At 43.4% G+C, this 26,930-nt stretch overlaps 1 protein-coding gene across 4 annotated transcripts in view; it reads right to left on the bottom strand.

Annotated features, from left to right (window-relative positions):
• Nucleotides 1–2,484: 2,484 nt before the first annotated feature.
• The window catches only part of LOC121540283 (nuclear factor 1 C-type-like), a 121,321-nt gene continuing 96,875 nt past the window's right edge, over nt 2,485–26,930 (bottom strand). Inside the window, exons 6-11 of one of the 4 annotated variants that reach the window (XM_041849043.2) lie at nt 23,043–23,167; nt 19,887–19,997; nt 18,556–18,800; nt 16,021–16,195; nt 14,908–14,993; nt 2,485–3,122 (exon numbers count right to left, since the gene is read on the bottom strand). In XM_041849043.2, coding sequence (XP_041704977.1) covers nt 3,102–3,122; nt 14,908–14,993; nt 16,021–16,195; nt 18,556–18,800; nt 19,887–19,997; nt 23,043–23,167 — 763 coding nt within the window. In that variant the 3' untranslated portion in view covers nt 2,485–3,101. The remainder of the gene's footprint in view (nt 3,123–14,907; nt 14,994–16,020; nt 16,196–18,555; nt 18,801–19,886; nt 19,998–23,042; nt 23,168–26,930) is intronic. The other 3 variants (XM_041849044.2, XM_041849045.2, XM_041849046.2) reach the window with 3 other exon arrangements.

Genomic DNA, 26,930 nt, shown 5'->3' with positions numbered 1-26,930 from the left:
AAATACAACTTCAGCAAACGCTGAGCAGAGGAAACGGGAATTGCATATTTCACATACTGTATTACACCAAGCTGGAAGACATAATGAGAGGGGAAAGCCTCGAGAGTCAATAAAAACAAAGAAATGAACAAGATTCAAATGCAGCAAGGGTTCCATGTGATGGAAAGACAAATACTAGTCTATAATACCCACAAAAGGGAAAAGGGTGAAAAGAACCCGTCTCGACAATCCCAATCTGTCAATACTTTCATCTACTACTGTATTCATCAAACTGGATAATGACAAGCAATCAAACATGCAGCAATGTTTTTTGTCTTTTTTGCAGCGTTACCGGTTATACTAAAAAGAGAAATGAATTTACATAATCTTTATCATGTATTATTGTTCTTAACTAAAGGCAAGGCACATAATGTGTTATATAAAATATCGTGCAAAATAGAAGTTAACAATAGGGAATAAAAAATCCAAACGAATAGGTAAAAAGGTAAGAACCCATCAGTATTATTTACTCTCTGTTCCATAGATTAGAGGGAGGAAGGGCTTGGGGCTAGGGGGGAGGGGCTAGGGAGGAGGAGCTAGGGAGGAGGAGCTAGAGGGGGCGGAGGGTAAGCTTCAGAAGGGTAGTAAGAGTTCCTGCCATGCACCCATGTCAGCATTATGGTGGTCAATAGAGCTAGAATCTCATGATTTTCTTTTGAAAGCACCATGCATGAATATATATCAGTATCATTTCATATCAGCACCTTTAAAACAAGTCATTGTAGGTATTCTGCATATAAATAACAGATGTGAATTGGAACACCATTGCGAAGCCGTATTTAAAGGTTAGCTTTACGTAACCAGCGTGTATGACATTATTCTCTAGAAGTGTTTCTGTCTTAATGAGCCATTTCTGAACTATACATACCATTTTTCTATATATATATAGCTTTGATATGTTGGTTTCATTATGTCATTGCTGATAGCAGGGTTTTATGTTTGTGTCTTTTCTTGGCTTGTCCCCAGCTAACTACCAATGAGAAGCCTGTGCTCAGAAAAACACGTGGAAGTTGCATTTGGCTAGAGACGGGTTTGGGCTGTGAGCTCTCCATACCTTCTCCCCCTCTGTGCATCACACCTGTCTCTCCCACCACTTTTGTTGCCTGCCTATAACTCATTGAGGCTTGCAGTACTTCAAACAAGCAAAAACAAAAATAGAAAGAAAATAGAAAATAACACGTGCTATGTCTTAGGCACTTTTCATGGCTGTATATATGGTTTGGGTTTGGTTGAGGAGTCTCAAGCCCTGATGTTGTTTTCAATTTATAAATATGAATTCTGCATTCATCCCAAAACATGCTGCAACAAAGTCTGTTGTCACAAACTTTGCATTGCATCAGCAAATGATACCCAGGGACAAAACCTGTAAAGAAATGTCTGACTAAATAGACTGGTAATGGACACTGCTGGTCAGTCAGTTGCTCCTTGTCAATGAGCCACAATCATGCCATGTGCACACATGGAAACATGCAGTGCTGTTGGCATAGAAACCATTAGGTCTGGGACCAATGGTGGCACTATCAATGGTTACCTTTACAGCCACGCTTCTAATGATCTCATCGACTTATCCAAAGTCTGTGATCTGCTGTAAAAAAGACAATCATAAATTAATTTTGTTTTCCATTATATAAAGGCAGCATGAGTAAAATAATAAAGATGTGACTTAGATACACAGAATGTAGAAAGAGATCCAAAACGGTGTGATCAGGATTCCCTGTACCTCAACATACACAAGGAAACTTCCACTAGAGCATAGAATATCTGAAACACAGTAGGGTTGGATTGTTCTAATTGATAGCTCAAGACAGAAAACACTCATAGCTCATGTACCCTGCTACCTAAAGAACACAACATAGTCGTTTCTACAACATAATCCTAAAACCTACCTTTGACTTGCAGCATTTTAATATGATTATGCCAAAAGATAGCTGCTAAAAAGGAAAAATGCATTAATTATAGTAGTGCAATGCCTGTAATGTCCAATGCAATTTAAACTAAATACACAAAAAAATGAAGAAAACATCTCTCCTCTACACCCAATACTTTCTCAATTGTGACAGAACTATTTTTGTACTTCTTTGTCACTATGCAGAATAAACCCCCGTTATCTACATTAATCAAAACTTTATGCAATATTATCTCAAGAGTGGGGCAAGGATAGGGAGAGGGGGTTTCATTGTGTTTGAATTGTATGCACATACAAACAAATGTCTACACAAATACACAACAGTTGACAGGCACAAAAGGGCGTCTCAGTTATTGTGAAGACTAACACACATCTGTTACAGTAACTGTCCTTTCGTGATGCTCTGTACTGCTCTAAAGGCTGATCCTTTTGATTGTGTGTGCATATTATCATCGTGCCTCATAGAAGACATTTAGCTCAGTGTTTTTAAAAATTGACAAAAATGGACTGTGTTAAAGGAAATCTTAAAAATACCCCCCACACCCCCCTTTAAACAAAGTAACTGACACAGATACATGATTGTCTATCAAATTGGATGAAAAGTTGACTTTTCGTTTCCGAGGGTAAAGGGAGGTTATTGACCATGCGTGACCAGCCTCCCCTCCCTTCTTTCAAAGAGAATATGTTTTACCGTCCCAGAAGGAGTGTGGGACAGTATAATCACTGGAACTGGATTCTTCTTTTTCTTGTTGATTAAGAAAATAAAGGATACTTATTTTGCATATATGAGGAAGCAGCACCTGTAGCAGAGGGGGGTGGGTATGCGGTTCATGGGGTCATGGGGTCATGGGGTCATGTCTCTGCCCCACAGTTCATTTTGGCTGCCCAGACATCCTCTTCTCTTCTCTCTGTCCTTGGCCTCACTCTCTCTCCCTGTCTTTTATTCCAAAAAGGTGTGTTGAAGCATCTTTCATGTTGATATACATATATAAATATATATGCACACATATATTTATATATATACATACTGTATATATACTGCATATATATACATTTTCCCTCTTGCATCTCTTTTTTTTCTTTTTTCTTAATTCCACAAAAAGTGTTGAATCTCAAATCCAAGTGTCCATGCCCTTTTCGCTTATCCTTGTGTTGTTTAGTTCCCCAGGTACCAGGACTGAAAAAAAGAACAAACATTTTCAGATTACACATGAATGGCAGATATTTTTCATTGATATTCAGAGAAGACAATAAGAAAACATTGTTTCTCTAGATTTTCACATTTGAGTACACTGCAGATTATCACAGTCAATGTACAGGTAACTGCCAAAATAATGGAAACACTTGAGTAAATGAGGGATACAAAGTTTATTGAAAGCAGGTGTTTGCACACAGGTGTGGTTCCTGAGTTATTTAAGCAATTAACGTCCCATCATGCTTAGGGCCATAAAAATGCTGGGCAGGCCATTATTTGACTGGTGAGGCCCCAATCCACAGGACAAACGCAGGGCTTATCAGGGCTGAAGCCCCTGGGCCCAGGGCTGTGGGCCGCCCAAGAGGCAGCCCCCAAAAATCCTCAGATGGGGGGAGGAGAGGAGGTAGGGGGCTCACGTGGGTAACTGATTAATAAAAATAAAAATGGGGGTAACTGATTAATAAAAATAAAAATAATAAACTGCATAATAAATAAATGTGACTGGTCAATTGTATGAGCCTGGGGCTGTAAGTGGCCCAAGAGGCAAAAATTAAAAAAAGTTTTATCCAACCACAGGAGCCCGCGCTCAATGTTCAAAATACAACAGAGAGCATAATTGAGCCACAGAGGATCAATAGTTTATAAAAAAAAATAACTGTGGATTAAGTTTTATTAGAAGCACATAAGGTATCTGCCAAAATTAAGGAAACACCAACATAGGATCTCTATATCAGGTGGTGAGAAAGGAAGGCCCGGAAAATCATTAAAGACTTCAGCCACCCAAGACTGTTCTCTCTGCTTCTCCACGGCAAGCGGTACCGGTGCATCAAGTCTGACACCAACTGGCTCCTGAACAGCATTCCCATGCCATAAGACAGCTAAATAGCTAACTAAATAGCTAACAAAATGGCTACACAGACTATCTGAGTTGACCTTTGTATTTTATTCTTATTTTTGCACTGTCTCTATGCACACTCACAGGGCCCTACACACTACATGCACTGATACTCCAACACACATAATGTACAAACATTCACTCTATCATTTTCTCACACATACATAATATGCACATACATTTCTACTGACTCTACACACACACACCCACTCACATACAATCATCATATATGCTGCTGCTACTCTGTTTATCATATATCCTGATACCTAGTCACCTTACCCCTATACATATCTACCTCTATCACTCAAGTATCCCTGCACATTGTAAATATGGTACTGGAACTGACCCTGTATATAGCATGCTTATTTACTTTATTGTGTTATTCTTATTTCTTATTTTTATATCTTGTGTTTTTTTGTTCTCCCTTGATATTTTTAGTATTACATTGTTATCTTTCGTTTCATCTGAGAACCCCAGAGATTGGAAAGCTGCCGCGGTCATCCCCCTCTTCAAAGGGGGTGACACTCTAGATCCAAACTGTTACAGACCTATATCCATCCTGCCCTGCCTTTCGAAAGTATTTGAAAGCCAAGTTAACAAACAGATCACCGTCCATTTCTAATCCCACCATACCTTCTCTGCTATGCAATCTGGTTTCCGAGCTGGTCATGGGTGCACCTCAGCCACGCTAAAGGTCCTAAACGATATTATAACCGCGATCGATAAAAGACAGTACTGTGCAGCTGTCTTCATCGACCTGGCCAAGGCTTTCGACTCTGTCAATCACCGCATTCTTATTGGCAGACTAGCCTTGGTTTCTCAAATGACTGCCTCGCCTGGTTCACCAACTACTTCTCAGATAGAGTTCAATGTGTCAAATCGGAGGGCCTGTTGTCTGGACCTCTGGCAGTCTCTATGGGGATGCCACAAGGTTCAATTCTCGGGCCGACTCTATTCTCTGTGTATATCAATGATGTCGCTCTTGCTGCTGGTGACTCTCAGATCCACCTCTATGCAGACGAAAACATTTTGTATACATCTGGCCCTTCATTGGACACTGTGTTAACAAACCTCCAAACGAGCTTCAATGCCATACAACACTCCTTCCGTAGCCTCCAACTGCTCTTAAAAGCTAGTAAAACTAAATGCATGCTCTTCAATCGAACGCTGCTTGCACCCGCCTGCCCGACTAGAATCACTACTCTCGGTGGGTCTGACTTAGAATATGTGGACAACTACAAATACCTAGGTGTCTGGTTAGACCGTAAACTCTCCTTCCAGACTCACATTAAGCATCTCCAATCCAAAGTTAAATCTAGAATCGGCTTCCTATTTCACAACAAAGCCTCCTTCACTCATGCTGCCAAACATGCCCTCGTAAAACTGACTATCCTACCGATCCTGGACTTCGGCGATGTCATTTACAAAATAGCCTCCAACACTCTACTCAGCAAATTGGATGTAGTCTATCACAGTGCCATCCGTTTTGTCACCAAAGCCCCATATACTACCCACCATTGTGACCTGTACGTTCTCGTTGGCTGGCCCTCACTACATATTCGTCGCCAAACCCACTGGCTCCATGTCATCTATAAATCACTACTAGGCAAATCTCCGCCTTATCTTAGCTCATTGGTCACCATAGCAACACCCACCCGTAGTATGCGTTCCAGCAGGTATATCTCACTGGTCATCCCCAAAGCCAACACCTCCTTTGGCCGCCATTCCTTCCAGTTCTCTGCTGCTAATGACTGGAACAAACTGCAAAAATCTCTGAAGCTGGAGACTCTTATCTCCCTCACTAACTTTAAGCATCAGTTGTCAGAGCAGCTTACCGATCACTGCACCTGTACACAGGTCATCTGTAATTAGCCCACCCAACTACCTCATCCCCATATTGTTATTTATTTTGCTCATTTGCACCCCAGTATCTCTATTTGCACATCATCTTCTGCACATCTATCATTCCAGTGTTAATACTAAATTGTAATTATTTTGCACTATGGCCTATTTATTGCCTTACCTCCATAACTTACTACATTTGCACACACTGTATATAGATTTTCTATTGTGTTATTGACTGTATGTTTTGTTTTATCCCATGTGTAACTCTGTGTTGTTGTTGTTCTTATCGCACTGCTTTGCTTTATCTTGGCCAGGTCGCAGTTGTAAAAGAGAACTTGTTCTCAACTGGCTTACCTGGTTAAATAAAGGTGAAATAAAAAATTAACAATTACTGCATTGTTGGGGTTAGAGCTAGCAAGAAAGGCATTTCACTGTACTTGTGCATGTGACATTAAAACTTGAAACTAAAGTGTCTTAAAAGGATGTTGCGCCACCACAAGCTGCCAGAACAGCTTCCGTGCGCCTTGGCATAGATTCTACAAATGGACCTAAACAATGCCAGGAAAATGCACCCCACACCATAACATATACTTTGTATCCCTTGTTTACTCAAATGTTTCCTTTATTTTGGCAGTTACCGGTATGCTTACAGTCGGGAAGGCTGCAGTTTGGGCAGCATGCGCGCCAAATATAGGCTACAGCTTGTTGCGTTGTGGACATATAATCCACAGAAGGATTTTGTAACCTCTTACCCTGGCAATTTGACTGTTAAACTAATGGGTACACTAGCAATGGATGCCAGTCCTGACTCAAATAGGAACTGCCATCTATGGATTACAGTGCCTTGCAAAAGTATTCATCCCCCTTGGCGTTTTTCCTATTTTGTTGCATTACAACCTGTAATTTAAATTGATTTTTATTTGGATTTCATGTAATGGACATACACAAAATAGTCCAAATTGGTGAAGTGAAATGAAACAAATAACTTGTTTCAAAAAAATAAATAACGGAAAAGTGGTGCGTGCCTATGTATTCACCCTTTGCTATGAAGCCCCTAAATAAGATCTGGTGCAACCAATTACCTTCAGAAGTCACATAATTAGTTAAATAAAGTCCACCTGTGTGCAATCTAAGTGTCACATGATCTCAGTATATATACACCTGTTCTGAAAGGCCCCAGAGTCTGCAACACCACTAAGCAAGGGGCACCACCAAGCAAGCGGCACCATGAAGACCAAGGAGCTCTTCAAACAGGTCAGGGACAAAGTTGTGGAGAAGTACAGATCAGGGTTGGGTTATAAAAAAATATTAGAAACTTTGAACATCCCATGGAGCACCATTAAATTCATTATTTAAAAATGGAAAGAATATGGCACCACAACAAACCTGCTAAGAGAGGGCCGCCCACCAAAACTCACAGACCAGGCAAGGAGGGCATTAATCAGAGAGGCAACAAAGAGACCAAAGATAACCCTGAAGGAGCAGCAAAGCTCCACAGCGGAGATTGGAGTATCTGTCCATAGGACCACATTAAGCCGTACACTCCACAGAGCTGGGCTTTACGGAAGAGTGGCCAGAAAAAAGCCATTGCTTAAAGAAAAAAAGAAGCAAACACATTTGGTGTTCGCCAAAAGGCATGTGGGAGACTCCCCAAACATATGGAAGAAGGCACTCTGGTCAGATGAGACTAAAATTTAGCTTTTTGGCTATCAAGGAAAACGCTATGTCTGGCGCAAACGCAACACCTCTCATTACCCCGAGAACACCATCCATCGGCAGGGACTGGGAAACTGGTCAGAATTGAAGGAATGATGGATGGCGCTAAATACAGGGAAATTCTTGAGGGAAACCTGTTTCAGTCTTCCATAGATTTGAGACTGGGACGGAGGTTCACCTTCCAGCAGGACAATGACCCTGCTAAAGCAACACTCAAGTGGTTTAAGGGGAAATTGAGAATCTGTGGTATGACTTAAAGATTGCTGTACACCAGCGGAACCCATCCAACTTGAAGGAGCTGGAGCAGTTTTGCCTTGAAGAATGGGCAAAAATCCCTGTGGCTAGATGTGCCAAGCTTATAGAGACATACCCCAAGAGACTTGCAGCTGAAATTGCTGCAAAAGGTGGCTCTACAAAGTATTGACTTTGGGGGGTGGGGGGAGGGGGTGAATAGTTATGTACAAGTTTTCTGTATTTTTTTGGTCTTATTTCTTGTTTGTTTCACAAGAAAAAATATTTTGCATCTTCAAAGTGGTAGGCATGTTGTGTAAATCAAATGATACAAATCCCCCAAAAATCTATTTTGCCAAGGGGGGTGAATACTTTCGCAAGCCACTGTATATTTCTATGGTTGGTTGCGGCTGTCGGTTTGCCTTTCGCAGATTTCAAAATACAATCGTGGGAAAAACGTACAGTCTGGAAAGCAAATGCCTACTGCTGAAAAGAGAAGACTAATATGTCTGTAGAACCAATGTAAAAAATCTTTCTCAACAACTCCCAATTTGTAGCTAACAGCAGCACTGTTTTTGAAAGTAGCTCATCTTGAGATAGGCTATTGCCAAGACGAGGGCATTGGCCATCACCGTGAGTAGCCTATGACATCATCTTCATCATTAGGTGAGTCAGTGTGCCACTGGATATTGTATTTAGTAGCCTACTGTAGCCTATGATATATATATATATATATATATATATATATCTCTATATATATTGTCTCCTAATATTGTACAATCTGTGTGTCGGTTCATTGGCCTAGGCTATTGTTTGTTTGAATTCAAGACCAGATTGATCTCAGTATGTCGGTGTCAGAGTAGCCACTCATTTCAGTCATTTGTGTGGTATTAAAAAAGATTCAGCTAATGTCTTCTGTCATGTAAATGATGTAGCGTTGCATGAAATTTGTTTTTAAACGCTGATATTTTTCCAGACCCTGTTAAAACCAAATCCCCATGTGTGGAAATCCTAAAAACGCTTCTGCTCAACTGTAGCCTATGCCACATGGCCAACATTATTATGGCTTTATTATAAAGGGTATTTTTCTTCAACAGTAAATTTACCACACGTCAAATTGCATCTTGGTGGACACGAGGGGAAGAAAAAAACCGAAGCCCTGGGGCCTATGATTTCTTAATCCGGCCCTGGGCACGAGTGGTCACTGAATTGTTTGATGAGCATGAAAACGATGTAAACCATATGCCATGGCCATCTCAGTCACCAGATCTCAACCCAACAGAACACTTATGGGAGATTCTGGAGTGGCGCATGAGACAGCGTTTTCCACCACTATCAACAAAACACGAAATTATGGAATTTCTTGTGGAAGAATGGTGTCGCTTCCCTCCAGTAGAGTTCCAGATACTTGTAGAATCTACGCCAAGGTGCATTGAAGCGGTTCTCGCTCGTGGTGGCCTAACGTCCTATTAAGACACTTTATGTTGGTGTTTCCTTTATTTTGGCAGTTACCTGTATATGTGTCGTATGATAAACAGTTGAACTTTTATGTCTACATCAAGTGCATAAATACAATATAATGTGGTCCTCTGTAGCTCAGCTGGTAGAGCACGGCGCTTGTAACGCCAAGGTAGTGGGTTCGATCCCCGGGACCACCCATACACAAAAATGTATGCACGCATGACTGTAAGTCGCTTTGGATAAAAGCGTCTGCTAAATGGCATATTATTATAATAATAATTATGTTTTGCTTCAACAGTTGACATTAAGAGTTCCTGTCAGTGTGTTGAATATTATTATGTATTTGTAAACCCTGTGTGTGAAAGTGTGTGCGTGCACGGCGCATGTCGGTGTTGTTTTGGGCCTACTGTACAGTATGAGACACCATGTGAATAGCAGTGATTGTGATTAATGCATGACCAGGGTAGTTTTGTGGCCAACTCCAGACACAGTGCTTTACTTTCTCAGTGTTCTGCAATCAGTGTCTTCTCCACTAATGCGCCCCAAACAGTTCCAGTCAGGACGACCAACCAAATGGAGCAATTATAAATAATGTGGAGTAAAAGAGCTGCTACAGCGAGAGATCCCAGCAGGATTCCACCCAAACCTTTTAAACAACATAATAGGACTTTGGCTTTCGCCTGCAGACCACTGAAATCGTGAAAAGAAAAAGACAGAACTGAAAACATTTTTAAAAAACACAACCCATACCCTCATTTTCCACCAATGTTTATGTAATTTTAACAGTCCTCAAACAGACCTCTTTAACTACACCCAATTGTACTGATTTAATAAAGTTTAAAAAGGAAACTTCTTGCCTATTCCTCATTACTGCTCAGAGTAAAATACCTTATGGTCCATGGCTCCAGCCTCTTAACTCCTGCCTGCCCGCTGTTCACCAGGTACAAACAAATGCACAAGCACGGCCACACACACACACCACACATACATACGCATCCAAGCACACTACGAACAAATACACACACCATGGATGATAACACATACATGCACACACCGCAGCGAGCCTGCTGGTATGCTTATACCCTCGATGTGCTTCATCATTCACAAATTTACAAATTTGTACCTACTTATCACTGTATTCTGGGGGAATGAGGAGTGAGCTATGGAGCTATGGACAGACTCTTGGAAAAACGTTGAAATGGGGTTTGGAAACAAACTGCTGAGCAGGGTCGGGAGAAACCAAGCCAAAGCCACATTAAAGAGGCAGTATTGTAATTCAGAGGACTTGCCTGGCTCATTGGAAAGGCCACAATGGAGGTTGCCAGTCAAAGCAGGGGGCAATGAGGGTCTCTGCCAGGGGAGTGAACTCTGGAGGGCCCCTTGCTTGTTCAGTCGATGAGGATAGAGCCTACTGTAATGACTGGGGCTGCTGTCTTCCCTGTGTCCATACAGCAGAGCTCTTAAAGAGTGCAGAGGGTAAATGCCAATACTGTAGGCTACAGGCGCCATACCTTAGCCAATACTGTAGGCTACAGGCGCCATACCTTAGCCAATACTGTAGGCTACAGGCGCCATACCTTAGCCAATACTGTAGGCTACAGGCGCCATACCTTAGCCAATACTGTAGGCTACAGGCGCCATACCTTAGCCAATACTGTAGGCTACAGGCGCCATACCTTAGCCAATACTGTAGGCTACAGGCGCCATACCTTAGCCAATACTGTAGGCTACAGGCGCCATACCTTAGCCAATACTGTAGGCTACAGGCGCCATACCTTAGCCATTGACATAAAAATGACTGCAGCCCCTCGTCAAATTCACAACATTCAACACAGTGTCCTGAGCCTTCTACTACTGGCATAATTTTACAATCTACCTCCGCTCTCAAGAAGCCAGTCATGATTCAATATATTTCGAGTTTACGTTATAGAAACACAATACTTGCCTCAGTGGAGGCTGGCAATTTACATTCTCAGTTTCACCCTCTCATTTTGGCATTTCTGTGGCAACCTCCTGGGGCTCTCTCTTTGCAAATAAGCATAAGCTTTACCAGACCTCTCTGCACTGGACTCAGACTCCTTCCACAAAACAGAACACATCTCTCTCTTTACATGTTGAGAAATATATTGTAACAGTGATGAACGTGCTTTATAAAGGCCCAGATTTAGGTGAAACCTTCATGTGAGTTGGTCAATAGCGTGAGGCTACAGTACATAAATAAAGTAAATCCCTCAATTATTCAAGGACTCCCATTGTAACAATTCATGTGATGACTATGAATGAACTTTGGACAACAGTGAAGGGAGGGGATGTTGAGCCATCAATGAAGCGGTAGTTCACTCTATGTCCTCTTGGGGGAAGCCTCCCTCCCTCCCTCCTTTACTACTTGTTTCTTCACAACCAATTCATGGTAAATACATTCATCCAATTGCCTGTGATATGAATGATGAATCTCAACAATGTAACATGGCAATGAGTATGTTTACTAATATAAAAATAAATGAATAAAAAAAGTTGAAGTAGTTTCAAGTAAAAGTCATTTATGTCCCTTAAAGTGTTATGATTTAATGGTGAATTACGAGGAAATAGGAATTACATTTAGAGAACGGAGCAGGTTCCAAATATGCTGCTAAGAAAAAGAGGTAGTCTTATAATTTCTCTATGTTGCTTAGGAAAGGCGTTCACCTTTTCTTTCAGCACTCTTGTTGCATAACTTACTTAATGAAGTTCATTATTTGCATATTATTTACGCTTCGGGGGAACCAAAAGCACATTTTAGTGATGGGAAAGACAATCAATCGCAGCCAATAAAGGTTAACTGTGGTGAGTGTCTCACCCCAAAAACAATATTTTGTTTCTTGCAAAATGTTTCGCCCGTTGGGGTCACGTGTAGCTCAGTTGGTAGAGCATGGTGTTTGCAACGCCAGGGTTGTGGGTTCGATTCCCACGGGGGGCCAGTATGAAAAAGTATGGAAATGTATGTACTCACTAACTGTAAGTCACTCTGGATAAGAGCGTCTGCTAAATGACTAAAATGTAAATATTTGGGTGGCAGGTAGCTTAGTAGTTAAGAGCATAGTGCCAGTAACCGAAAGGTCGCTGGTTCTAATCCCTGAGCCAACTAGGTGAAAAATCTGTTGATGTGCCCTTGAGCAAGGCACTTAACCCTAATTGCTCCTGTAAGTCGCTCTGGATAAGAGTGTCTGCTAAATGACTAAAATGTAAATGAAAGCATAGTTATGAAAATACAGAGCTGGGACAGTCAGAGGGTAGCAGGAGAGCTGACCAGCTGTCCCCTCAATGCAGCTCATTATTGTACTGAACTCACTGGCCTTACACTGAGTGTACAAAACATTAGGAATACCTGCTCTTTCCATGACATAGACTGACCAGGTGAAAGCTATGATCCCTTATTGATGTCACTTGTTAAATCCACTTCAATCAGTGTAGGTGAAGGGGAGGAGACAGGTTAAAGAAGGATCTTTAAGCTTGAGACATATGAGACATGGATTGTGTATGTGTGCCATTCAGAGGGTGAATGGGCAAGACAAAATATTTAATGTAAGCGCCTTTGAACGTGGTAGTAGGTGCCAGGCGCACCGGTTTGTGTGTGTCAAGAACTGCAACGCAGTTGGGTTTTTCATGCTCAACAGTTTCCCGTGTGTATCAATAATGGTCCACCACCCAAAGGACATCCAGCCAACTTGACACAACTGTGGGAAGCATTGTAGATTCCATGCCCTGACAAATAGAGGCTGTTCTGAGGGCAAAAGGGGGGTGCAACTCAATATTAGGAAGGTTCCTAATGTTTTCTACACTCTGTGTATATTATTCTATTACTGTGCTGCCTTTCAGGCATTATGAAGTTGTATTTTTCAGAAAACAAAAATACACCGTACTGCTATCCAAAAGAAAATGATGAGATAATTAAAATGTAAACAATAGTGACAGACACACACACATATACACACACACACACACACACACACTACACAGTACACACTGCATGCACCGAGGCAGGTTTTCAATCTAGGCCTGAGCAATCAATCCCAGCTTTTTTGCGCAGTGGACAGACCGCTAGAGGAATGACTCGAGCTGAATAGGCTTGATTTAGTTTATTTTCCCCTCCCAGAAGTCCAAGTTCATCCTGCAATTACATCATGTCTGGTTTCCCTTAGCAACCAGACAGCCCTGGACGTGACCATCCTGGAGCAGGCTCATAAGGCCCCTCCATCCCCTCCCCTCCCCTCCCCTCCGTTAACTGCAATTCTTCCAACTATTGACCTTTTTCACAACCGCCACCAGTTTGGCGCCAAAACATTTACAACAAAGACATATTGATATAGTAAAATAAATAAAAGTGTGTAAAAAAAATATTAAATATATTTCATATTGAAACCCTTATATTAAACACCAATGGTATTCACTAAGATGATGGTTTATATTTAGGACAATGTTTTACAGCTTTGTCATTCTACTGTTTATTTTAAAATCATATTATTGTATTATTTTATATATTTTACATTTGATAAGGCCACAGAGGGCCAGAGATAATTACAGACACCTGTGATAATCTGAAGTACCCAAAAGGGCCACTAGATGTCTTGTGATAAATTACATAACATCCTTGAAAGTTACCAAAATGATGGTAGTTTACTGGTAAACTTCGAAAATATCCAGTAATATACCCTTCCTTTGCAACCCTAGTTGGGTTACAACAAAATAAAATGTAACCTGGGGTGTAGCATTGTCCCTGTCTTATTGTTTTGTATTGTTATTATTGCATGTGCAGGATCCCTGTGTTCTTTCATGTTTCTACTTGCCAGATTTGCTGACTCTGCCATTTTGCTTCAGATCTAATTCACCTCTCAAGTTACATTCCTAAACACACACGCGCAGGCAGGCAGGCACGTGCCCAAACACACCTCTCCTAGCTCAGCAGTCTCTTTCTCTCTCATTCTCTCCCTCTCTCACTTTACAGCATCACACGCCTCACTGAGGTGCACTTGCACTTTTTATGGAGCAGGGAGCACTGCAATGCAGCAGCAAGCCCCAAATGCCTCAGCTCTGCAGCCACATATAGAGGTACTGTGTTTAGTTGGTATTTTAGTCTTACAAAATACAAAAACAGTGAGACCAACTTCAACATTTAAAGTTTTCCCAATTCAAGCCTCATCTATCCCTAAATGGAAGAGAAAGCCATGGGTGTTAACAGTGAATAACTACATTTCTACATGTAAACTTGAAGAAGAGAGAAATGTTTTCAGCCATGTGAATCTCTCACACACAGGGAAAAGCCCTGTTACATCAAAAGGGTCCTGGGCTGGCTGTGAACATTCAGACCCTGAGGCAGATCCTAGCTAATGCCCTTAGATCTATAATTGAACATAGACATATGGCTTTGATATCAGAGAGTGGAACAGAGTCAGGGGGGTGAGAGAGTTTACATCTCTGAGCTGCCAAGAGCACCATGAGTAGAGGCCTTTGGTATGTATGACATCAGCAACTTCCTTAAATCATAGTGATAAGGAATATTCAAATGAGTATATAGATCAACAAGTGTGTAACAGACAACAGAGAAATCAAAGTTGCTTTTCTCCAGTAAAGTTAGCTGTGTACCTGTGCCTGGTAGAGTCCGCCAGGGTCTCGAGGTCCGATCCCTACAAAGGAGCGACTGGCAGGGGGCGTCCCTGGAGCTGAGTATGCTGAGAGAGAGAGAGAGAGAGAGAGAGAGAGAGAGAGAGAGAGAGAGAGAGAGAGAGAGAGAGAGAGAGAGAGAGAGAGAGAGAGAGAGAGAGAGAGAGAGAGAGAGAGAGAGAGGACACTTAGAACTTAATTGCTTGTTATGTAAACCAGGGTAGGCATTAAGAATGGCAGATGTGTCGTGCACACAGTTATTTCAAGGGAATTCGCCTGCCTCGGTATGTTTGCAGAGAGGCAGAGTTTGCTTATAGACACTAACTGAAATTGTCATCTTAATCTGGAATATGCATGACTTGGAAATACTTGGCAGCAAAACAAGACCTCAGAGCATATATCAGAACTGATTTTGATCATAACGTATCTTGGTCACGTTGTAGAATGTAATCAAACATAGTAAGATAGCTAACAGCAAGGGCAGTAAGAACAGTGAGGACACAAGGTCTGCACTTTTACATCAATTAGACAGTGACAGTCATCTTCTGGTTATTGACAAATTGATCTATTGACAGTTAAGAACTGTTCATTTATGTCAGCATCCAACAAACTTTGTACTGTAACTTTCCAATACTGATTGACTGAATGGATCACTAATGGAAGTTGACGTGGTGGAGGACCTTGCAGAGATTTCTCAATCAAAATCCCACATGAGGATTTATTGGTATTGTTACAGTGTCCTCACGGCAGTAGGTAAGCATATTGATCTGTCCTGTGTGTCTCTTAATTAGATTATCATGATTAATGGCGGTGGGAGTAGGAATTGTATTGCAAGTCTGCAACACCTGAATGCTTTCTCTCTCTCTCTCATAAAGGATTGAGAGAAAATAGCTTCACCCTTCAGGTGCTGAATCATTTTTGCTTTGTTTTTTATAATCATATCCACCACATAGGTGTGATGGGTTGAGGGCACAGGTTTTAGAAAATGACATTAATCATCCAATCAAATGAGTCATTCTCTGTATAACAACCCTATACACACACACACAAATCTATTGTCACTGAAGACCTAGAGGCTGGGATTAGCAGGCTCACCAACGGCCCACTTACTGGGTGACGTGGGGGAGTTGGCTCCCCCGTCCGAGGTGGTGGTGCTGGACTTGGAGTCGGAGGGCAGCGTCAAACGGGGCATCCCGGGGGGCGGAGGGGGCGCCAGCATCTGGGAGGAGATGTAGTGACTGGGCAACTTCACTTGACCACTGCCATTCAGCTGTGAAGGGAGAGAGGAGGGAACACATCAGCTGTGAAGGGAGAGAGGAGGGAACATGTCAGCTGTGAAGGGAGAGAGGAGGGAACATCTCAGCTGTGAAGGGAGAGAGGAGGGAACATGTCAGCTGTGAAGGGAGAGAGGAGGGAACACGTCAGCTGTGAAGGGAGAGAGGAGGGAACACGTTAGCTGTGAAGGGAGAGAGGAGGGAACACGTCAGCTGTGAAGGGAGAGAGGAGGGAACACGTTAGCTGTGAAGGGAGAGAGGAGGGAACATGTCAGCTGTGAAGGGAGAGAGGAGGGAACACGTCAGCTGTGAAGGGAGAGAGGAGGGAACACGTCAGCTGTGAAGGGAGAGAGGAGGGAACACGTTAGCTGTGAAGGGAGAGAGGAGGGAACACGTCAGCTGTGGGGGAGTGAGGAGGAGGAGGGGAGGGGAGGGGAGGGGGGAGGAGATGGGAGGGGCAGGGCGGGGAGTGGAGGGGAGCATCACTGCTGTAGCACAGATGGTATATATAATACTACATGCCACTGCACTGGCCCTGTCGCTCTTAAACTATTTCTCACTCTCTCTCTCACATACACATGCTTTCCCTTTCCATCAGCACTTGTGTGTGTGAGTGAGTGTGTGTGTCACAGGAGGTTGGTGGCACCTTAATTGGGGAGAACGGGTGTGTGGTATAGACTGGACCGGAATCAGTGGAATGGTATCAAATACATCAAACACATGGTTTCCAGGTGTTTGATGCCATTCCATTTGCTCCGTTCCGGACATTATTATGAGACGTTCTCCCCTCAGCAGCCTCCACTTGTGTGTGTGTGTATGTGTGAGTTAGGGAGGGAGAGAGGAGGGAGAGAGAGTAATGTCCAGGGCACTACACTGCTCAGCTAGTCATCCATCCACCCCTCCATCCATGGCTGCTCTTCCTATGGCTGGCATGGCTTCTAGATACTCTCCCCTCTCCAGAGGAGAGGACTGCACATTCACTGTCCTCCACAACAATGGATGAGCAAATGAGTCAGCTATATTGTGGTGCCATGCGCTCGTCCTTTGTGACTGCCTGGCTGCTGTTGCACTGCAGCAGGGGGAATTTCAATGACTCTGCAGAAACTTGGCTGAGTGGAGCCCAGCGTGGCTGCTGCTGGGGGGTACTTCTGATACAAGTAAATGTCTATCCTCTCCTCTCTCCTCTGTGAGCTGCCTGCCTGCCTGCCTGTGCCAGACTTCTGCACTCTGCCAACATCAGCATCACTGCCAGAGACGTACGGGAATCTCCTTCAGGTTCATTCCTCTAATGCCCCCCCCAGCCCTTCCCTCCAGCCCTACTCCCCTTTCAAGTCAATACAGAAACAGCACAGCAGCCTCATTGAGCAACCTGGCTTATAATGCCGGCCTAATTAAAGCAGGGAGGAGGGGTCATTTGCATGTGGTGCAGTGGCAGGTCCTCTCAGGTCTGTGTCACATATTGGTAATGAGTGTAACCATGTCTGAGGAGCTGGTCTCGTCCCAGGGCCAGCAGGGCTAGCAGGCTGAGTCTAAACAGAGCAGGAAGTCTGATGGCTTATTTTCCTCTCTGTGACGGGGGATTCACCACTACTGCACTACCAGACAGCCAATCCATTGAACAACCATAATAATCTAAGAAGTTGGCTAAACACATGCAGTTATTACAATGATTGTATGGCTACAGATCTATTGAATTATTGCCACCTTCAGGGAGTGTTAATCATTCTGAGAGTCACGCAAGGTTGTGGTGGCTCCATTCTGCAGTCTGGAGCAGAGGGGAGGAAGAGTAACAGCTACGTGAGGGAAACCTGATAATGTTCCTACATGGCTGTGGGTTGCTGCCACTCTCTCAGGTTACGTCACCTACAGTAGAGTATCCCCAGCCCACTAGTAAAGACCACGGTGGGGGAGAATATGGCAATGAAATGGCATTTCATACAGTCTACAGGCCATCTGACACAGGGTGACGACATAGGAAACATGAAGCATGAAGGAATTCAATATCAAACAAACGATTAGGTGAATCTATAATAGCTGCTGCCTCTGCAAAAGCTAATGGGGATCCAGATAAACAAATATATAAACAAATAAACAAATTAATCTAAGCAACAAATGGAAATAACACAGTTCTCTGAATAAACCACTCAAACGTATAATACATTCTCTCTGAGTGAGTGAACTTACATTAACATTACCTCAAACTTAAGGGCTTGCCATGAAATCATGGCCCAAAAATGATGTCATACTACAGGTTCTGCTAGATGAACACATACAACATGGTTAATTGGAGGCCAACTCTCTCTACTGGGTTCCTATCTAGTATGAGTAATGAGTAGGGGTCAGAAGTTTTACTGACCACATGACCTGACCAGGACAAACTCTGGGCCCTAGTTAGAGTTGTTAGATGGGCTGGACTCACTGGGCTGGGCTGCTGGTTGGACGGGTCACAGGCCAGGGAGACCAGGTCCTTCAGCGGGTCTTGGGAGCTTAGGTGTGGCGGGTAGCGGATGGCAGTGTGGGGGAAGTAGGAAGTGGACTGGGGCAGGATGGAGGTGGTGGGGAAGTGCAAAGACGAGGAGGGGTGCGGACTCCGAGAGATCCCTGCACAGAGAGAGAAAGAGAGAGAGGGAGAGAGAGAAAAGAGAGGGAGAGAGAGGAAGAAAGACAGAGAGAGAGAGACATAGAGGGACAGAGAGAAAACATATGTAAATAAATGTACTTTGTCATGGTCCACAATGATGGTATGATTGAGATAAGATAAGTGACATTGAAAGATGTGTTCTTCTGCAAAAACAAAATAATCATTCCATTTGAGTGCCATTCTCTACAGTCAGTGACTTTAATATAACCAGTATTCATGAGAAAAAAGAAAAAAAAAAGATACAATGAAACGACTCAGTCTTTCCGACCCTCCATTGGTACAGTCTCTGTTGCGTGAGTTTGTTTATGACATTTAGTATGGGAACTATTATTTATCAGGACCACACGCTAACATAGCTGACATATGGTGATGCACGGCCAATTCGTTTTAACAGTGGCTTTAATTGTTAATGCATCATCCAGCAGACGTTTGGCTGGGGAACGCTACCTGCTCATAGATTACTCTTCATTATCTCCACAAACAATTATCTGTCAGAAAGTGTTAACGGGCAGTTCAATTAAAAACCTAAAATAATGCATTGTCTAAAAGGAAGCTTGTCTTGTTGAAAGCATAATGCCTGCAGTCAGAGCCTATATCAGGATTACCTCAACAGACAGACATCAAATGTGCAACCTTTTAGACACAATATCTCTCTGAAGAAGGGTAGATTTTCTGATGTATGAAACATGTATTGTCTGACGTATGAAGCATGTATTTTCTGATGTATGAAACATGTATTTTCTGATGTATAAAGCATGTATTTTCTGATGTATGAAGCATGTATTTTCTGATGTATGAAACATGTCTTTTCTGATGTATGAAACATGTATTTTCTGATGTATGAAGCATGTATTTTCTGATGTATGAAACATGTATTTTCTGATGTATGAAACACATCTTTTCTCTTTTCAGACTGCATTATTTTTCACAATTCACATCCTAGGAGACGTACGCACGTCAGGGGTGGTGGATTGTGGAAACAGTCACAAGACGTCGCCTGTAAATGTGTGTAGGTGTGTGATATGCATAAAACGGTGTGTACTGACCACTGTGCACTGCGATGACGGGCCGGTGGTGCTGTGTGAAGCCGATGCGTGGGGAGCTCTCCTGAGGAGACGGGCTGTCCATCTCTGTCTTCTTTACTCCAGGAGACATCCCTGGACGCAGAGACAGAGATACATAGAGGGTGTTACTGACGCCACTACGACTCCCATAATAATAATGACTGTCTGGAGGAGGATATTGAAAAGACCCTACATTTCATTGCCCAGTTCAATCTGCTACTACATGGCTGTTGTAATTACAGGAGCTCACCACAGGGTGGCAGGGTGCATTGAGATGACCCAGTCAGTCATCATCAGTGCTGCAGTACGATGCAGTAAAGCACATGAGCTCCAAACTAACTTCCTCATTGAGACTAAACAATAGGATCAGAAACAATATTATGTTTTGGTCAGATCTACCCAAAATCAGGTTCACCTAGGTAGACCAAGAGGCCTGCCATGCCTGATACCAGAGTTGCTTACATGTGCTAAACAAATGTGTGTCTCTGTTGCAGCGATATTACTGGCAGGGTGCAACGCTCCTAGTCCTACTCCTCCATGTTTAGTTTGCTATCGCACACTTGTTGATAACAGAATGTGTGTTAGGAACACTTTCTCCACCCAGCTCGGGCCTGTTTTAGATCAGGCTATTAAGACTGCACAGCTCTTTCTTTGTTTCCTTCTTTGGAGTTGCAGAGCAGACAGTGTACACGTTGTTGCTGTGATACTGTGCAGAGGCAGAAACAGTCTGTCAGTCATGGAGTGATGACTTTGAGGTTTCGCTCTCACACATTATACAGTTATGCCCCTCTCTCTAATAGTTTTCTGAGAGAGTGAGAGAGAGAGAGAGAGAGAGAGAGAGAGAGAGAGAGAGAGAGAGAGAGAGAGAGAGAGGCTTATCTGACAGCTTCCTCTTCCCCTGTTCTGCCCCAGCCATCCGCCCCTAGCCCTCTGTCTCAGAGCAGAGTGAGCGAGTAAATCACATATTTTCGGGAATGTCAGAGGGCAGGGGTGCAGCTGAGGTTCAACAAGAGACTTGCTCAGAGAATAAACACGCACGTCCGGCTTAGTGCTGGGGGCTAGGCAGGGGCAGCCATTACAGCACTGACGCTAATTACCTGATCACACTAGTCTGACTGATCTCTCAGCTCAGTCTTCAGGGGTCCAGGCCAACCCACACATCTACCTACTGTATTTCACACATTATATTTACATTACAATATCTTGAAAATGTATATATTTTGTAAGAAAGTCTCCAGAGTAGTTGGTAGTGCTGCTGTCCTGAGCCAGGGGTCAAACCACAGCTCTACAAGAGGCCAGGCTTTACCTTCCCAATCCAATCCCCATGCTGCAGACTGACACAAGCTTCCCCTGACCACCTCTACCTGGGGAGGTGCACATACATTCCCCTTTGACACATTATCCCCCCCACCATCTCAGAGCAATCAGATGGGGTTGTTAAATAATAATAATTTGGGTGGTGCTTATATTTGTCCTGTGACACACGTGTGTAATGGAAATGTGTTTTTTTTTACATACCAAAACCCCCCCTGAGACACCCGCAGGGTCACAATTGTACAGTGCCCCTGGAGCAATTTGCGTTAAGTGCCTTGCTCAAGGGCACAGCAACATATTTTTTTCACCTTGTCAACTCCGGTATTCGAACCAACAACGTTTTGGTTACTGTCCCAAGGCTCTAACCTCGAGGGTACCTGCCACCCATAAAGAGGAGCTTGTTAGGGCTGTCTAGACAGGAAGAGAAAGAGCACGACACGAGGAGGGCTGGACCATACTCCTACAGGGCCTGTGATGGGGCTGGGGCTGGGGCTGGGGCTGGGGCTGGGGCTGAGGCTGGGGCTGGGGCTGGGGCTGGGGCTGGGGCTGGGGCTGGGGCTGGGGGGAGGGACCGGCTCTGCTCTTCTGACCTCCACAGCTCTGGTTACAGCATCAGCAGCCTGGGGTGCTCCTGGGGCCCAGGGCCCAGCCAGGGCCACTCTGGCTAACAGCACCACAAAGCCCCAGAAACGCCACCAGGCCCCTTAACAGGCCACTGGACACTCTATTACTGGACTGTGGAGAGTCCACCGCAATTAAACAGCATCACCTCGCAGCATTAGATCATATGGGAGGCCTATAAACTCCCCTAATAGCACAAACACACATTGTTTTAAAATGTTTTATGTGTGTGTGTTAAATACTCAGGTAAAGATGGTGATCCTCTTCCCACTTTCTGCTGCTAACCCATGGTTGGAGAACCGCCTCGTGGCTCATACACATGATGCTCCTATACATGTAGTTCACTTACCAGGCAGGCCCCACTCCCTCAGCACACCTACTACCTGACCACTTGCTCTCTCCCACACTCACTCACTCAACCACTGGACCACAGTGTGCATGCTGCAACCTACTCATCCTCTTTTTACCAGAACCAGGTCAGTGCTGGTGGGGGAGGACGGCCATACTGTACAATACACAAAGTGAAAAGCATATTGCCATTTCAATATTTAAAATACTGCTTTATACAATCATCTTGAAACAATTGTTTGTATCTAGATGAGAGATCCATAGTAGCTTTGCTGTTTGCTAGATATCTTTGTTAGGAAAATCATTCCATACTAGTAAACTGGTATGTGAGCCTGAGATGTGAGGAAAGCAAGAACGTAGCTACTGCGACGTTGCATCTGTGGATACTGCTCCAAGGTACCCTGGGCCACTTGGTTTTTTGTTGACTTTCACAAAAAGTGTTGGTTCATGAATTAATTACGACTTCAGGCTCAATTTGGGAAATTTGAAGCCGCGTATTTTGCAGCCAAGGCTATCTGTGCGGCAGTTTATAACATGATATATTTGTCATTTGCTCTTTTGCACTGTGTCAGTGGATTTCAAGGTACTTGAAGTGAAAGTATGGCCTGATATTTCAGCTGTTTCCCCATGGTGATTATGAAAGGTATGGATGTTTCTTGATACCCGTAATCAATAACATTTAAGATGGACACCAGAACTCAGTCACCCTTTGTTATTACTGATGAGTTGGAGGATAGCCAGTGTCCTCAGCATGACAGAATGTGTTTGTACTAACTGATGAGCAATAAGCACTGTCCTTGAACAAAACTATACAATATCTAAGAGATTGTGTGGAAGACCAGAGGGGATACTCACCTCCTTCCAGGTCCTCCTGCCAGTTGCGGGAGCTGCTAGCCGGGGAGTTGGGAGAGGTGTAGTACTCTCCCCCAGGACTGGTGTCCACATCATCCTCCATGGAGCCCGACTTGTGCCTCTTACTCCTGTATGTCACACAGAGGGAGAGAGAGAGGAGGAAATAAGGGGAAGGCAATGTGACACATGGAGAGCTCCTGGGGGAAACTGTGTACAGTGTATAAAGTATGTACACTTGCACGCTGTGGCGTCAAATTAAGCCTCTAAAGTCCATTGCGCGCAAGATGGCACTGTCAAGGTGAAACATCATTGAGCAAGCAAACACTGAGTCGAGAGCGCAGAGGATGGGTCCGGAGAGGATGAGTGCAGCGAGCGCACAGACCAGTCGAGAGCGCAGAATGTGGTCAAGCGAGCAGAGGATAGGTCCCGCGAGCACATTATTGCTGCACGCAAAATATTAATTCAAGAGCAGAGATTTTTGTTTTGTTTTGCAGTGATACTTACTACATGTCAAGACTCAGATGTTACAAATACACGCATCCCCACATGGATTTCTCCTCTCACACAATCGTGCTCTCGTAACTGCAATCTTTTACTATAATTTTATTACAGGTGAAAATTCTAGCCAATGAACATGGTCGTCACTAGTTTAATACTAGGGCTGTTGTGGTGACTGCGGAGTCATGACCGCAGTAAAATTCCATGTGACAATGGTAATCTCTTCTTATGCACTCTGGACATGCTTTGGTAGTACCCAACTTGCTAACAACCACCAGGTCCTAATGACCTGGTACTCAGGGCTCTATTGTCCCTCTAACCACTCTGACATCAATGCAAATGCAATCAAAAATCACATCAAACACTTATCATTAAAACAGTATCATAATTTTAAAACTCACCTCGCTGTTATGATCAATTTGAAGAAAGAAGTTCAACAGCAGGTTGAAACTGAGTGTAAAGCATCATCATTGTGGATGTTGTTTCAAAGCCTGATACAATGAAATGGAAAGCACTTTCTAAGGTGATGATTAATTCAAAACACAATACACATATTAGAGCTTATACATATGCATAGGCTTATGAGCCCAATTATGATTGTGCTGTTATACAATACATAGCCTACCTCATATTACATATTACACATGGCAGAAAAACATAAAGTGGTCCTCTGTAGCTCAGCTGGTAGAGCACGGCGCTTGTAATGCCAAGGTAGTGGGTTCGATCCCCGGGACCACCCATACACAAAAAAAAAAATGTATGCACGCATGACTGTAAGGCGCTTTGGATAAAAGCATCTGCTAAATGGCATATTATTATTTATAAAAAAAACTGATTTAAGATGTCTTTGGTACATAATTGGTCTAGCCTATACTCCAAAATTAAACAAATTTGAGTAATCAACTTTGAGTGTGAACTGTACAGTCGTGGTCAAAAGTTTTGAGAATGACACAAGTATTGGTCTTCACAAAGTTTGCTGCTTCAGTGTTTTTAGATATTTTTGTCAGATGTTACTATGGTATACTGAAGTATAATTACAAGCATTCCATAAGTGTCACAGGCTTTTATTGACAATTACATTAAGTTTATGCAAAGAGTCAATATTTGCAGTGTTGACCCTTCTTTTTCAAGAACTCTGCAATCTGCCCTGGCATGCTGTCAATTAACTTCTGGGCCACATCCTGACTGATGGCAGCCCATTCTTGCATAATCAATGATTGGAGTTTGTCTGAATTTGTGGGTATTTGTTTGTCCACCCACCTCTTGAGGATTGACCACAAGTTCTCAATGGGATTAAGGTCTGGGGAGTTTCCTGGCCATGCACCCAAAATGTCGATGTTTTGTTCCCCGAGCCACTTAGTTATCACTTTTGCCTTATGGCAATGTGCTCCATCATGCTGGAAAAGGCATTGTTCGTCACCAAACTGTTCTTGGATGGTTGGGAGAAGTTGCTTTCGGAGGATGTGTTGGTACCATTCTTTATTCATGGCTGTGTTCTTAGGCAAAATTATGAATGAGCCCACTCCCTTGGCTGAGAAGCAACTCCACACATGAATGGTCTCAGGATGCTTTACTGTTGGCATGACAGAGGACTGACGGTAGCGCTCACCTTTTATTCTAACTCAATCAGCATGACAGAGTGATCTCCAGCCTTGTCCTGGTCAACACTCTCACCTGTGTTAACGAGAGAATCACTGACATGATGTCAGCTGGTCCTTTTGTGGCAGTGCTGAAACGCAGTGGAAATGTTTTTTTGGGATTAAGTTCATTTTCATGGCAAAGAGGGACTTTGCAATTAATTGCAATTCATCTGATCACTCTTCATACCATTCTGGAGTATATGCAAATTGCCATCATAAAAACTGAGGCAGCAGACTGTGAAAATTAATATTTGTGTCACTCTCAAAACTTTTGACCACAACTGTATTATTATGCATACTGGATGGACTGGTTACCTTATGTATGCTACGCTTCAAAATGTCTATCCACAAGTCTGGGAGAGAACGTATAGCCCTAGGCGATGCTGTTGGTTCATTGATTGTGCAGGGCGGCTTACAGTTGGCCTACAATTATAGTGCATTTGTATTTGATTTTGAATAGCCTAGTAATAGGGATTCTTTTTATATTTGTATAATTTATTGGGTGACACATTACCTTTAGCTATACAGAATATCTCAGCACCATGCGTTTCCATCTCCTCCTCTCTCTCCTTTATTCCTTTCTTGAGCGCGCAGAGGGACTATAAACAGTTTAGAGAAATATTTTTTTTTTTTGCGAAAAAATTTCACTATCGATGTTCCCAAACATATTTCACTTGGTTTCCCAAATTAAGCACTCCGTAGCTGCAGGAACAGAGTTGGAGAGCCCATGGCATACAGAGTTTGAGCGGAATATGGGGCCTCCCGAGTGGTGCAGCGGTCTAAGACACTGCATCACAGTGCTGAGGTGCCACTACAGCCTGGGGTGTGTCACAGCCGGCCGTGACCGGGAGCCCCATAGGGCGGTGCACAATTGGCCCAGCGCCATCCGGGTTAGGGGAGGGTTTGGCCGTGGGGCTTTCCTTGGCTCATCGCGCTCTAGCGACTCCTTTTGGTGGGCCTGGGCACCTGCAAGCTGACTTTGGTTGTCTGTCGAACAGTGTTATTCCTCTGACACATTGGTGCGGCTGGCTTCCGGGCTAAGTGAGCAGTGTGTTAAGAAGCAGCACAGCTTGGTCATGTTTTGGAGGACGCATGTCTTGACCGAGCACGTTGGGGAGTTGCAGCGATGAGACAAGATCGTAACTACCAATTGGATATCACGAAATTGGGGGGAAAAATGCTCCTCAAACAGTGGTTGATGCGTGGAGTGAAATGAGTGTTCTTATATTTATTTCTCAGCTGCTCATATTAAGCACAGCTCCAAGTAGCCTACCCGGCATCATTGAAAAACAGACCTGGCGGGAAAGCGTGTGGCCTCCATTTAGCTATTCGATAGCATACGGATGACATGTCTTTTTCCCCCTGCCCCTGCCCCTGCCCATTTGATAATGGGCCATTCTAAATCTAAACTAGTTTTACAGTAAAGACGAGATTAAATTGAGAATAGTCTGATGGGTGAAAATATGATCACTCGATGAGAGAACATCTGTGCAGCCTGAGGCAAGGAACAGAGCGCAAGCTTTTTTTTGCGAATCATCAATAGCCTATAGTCGCATCATGCAGCCCATATATGTTTTGATTTCTAAGACATTCTAAGGTTTGTATCCTTCACAACTAAAGTTGCCAAATAATTCTAAATCTAGCGTATAGGACCTGTTTCAAATGATCACTTTTACGCTCAACATAGCCACTTCATATGTGCACTTGCTCCGGAATGGGACAAATATGCTTTCTATTTTATTGAGCTAGGTTC

This window comes from Coregonus clupeaformis, chromosome 26 (genome assembly GCF_020615455.1).
Source record: "Coregonus clupeaformis isolate EN_2021a chromosome 26, ASM2061545v1, whole genome shotgun sequence".
NCBI classification, from domain to species: domain Eukaryota; kingdom Metazoa; phylum Chordata; class Actinopteri; order Salmoniformes; family Salmonidae; genus Coregonus; species Coregonus clupeaformis.
This window is presented reverse-complemented; position numbering and strand designations above follow the sequence as displayed.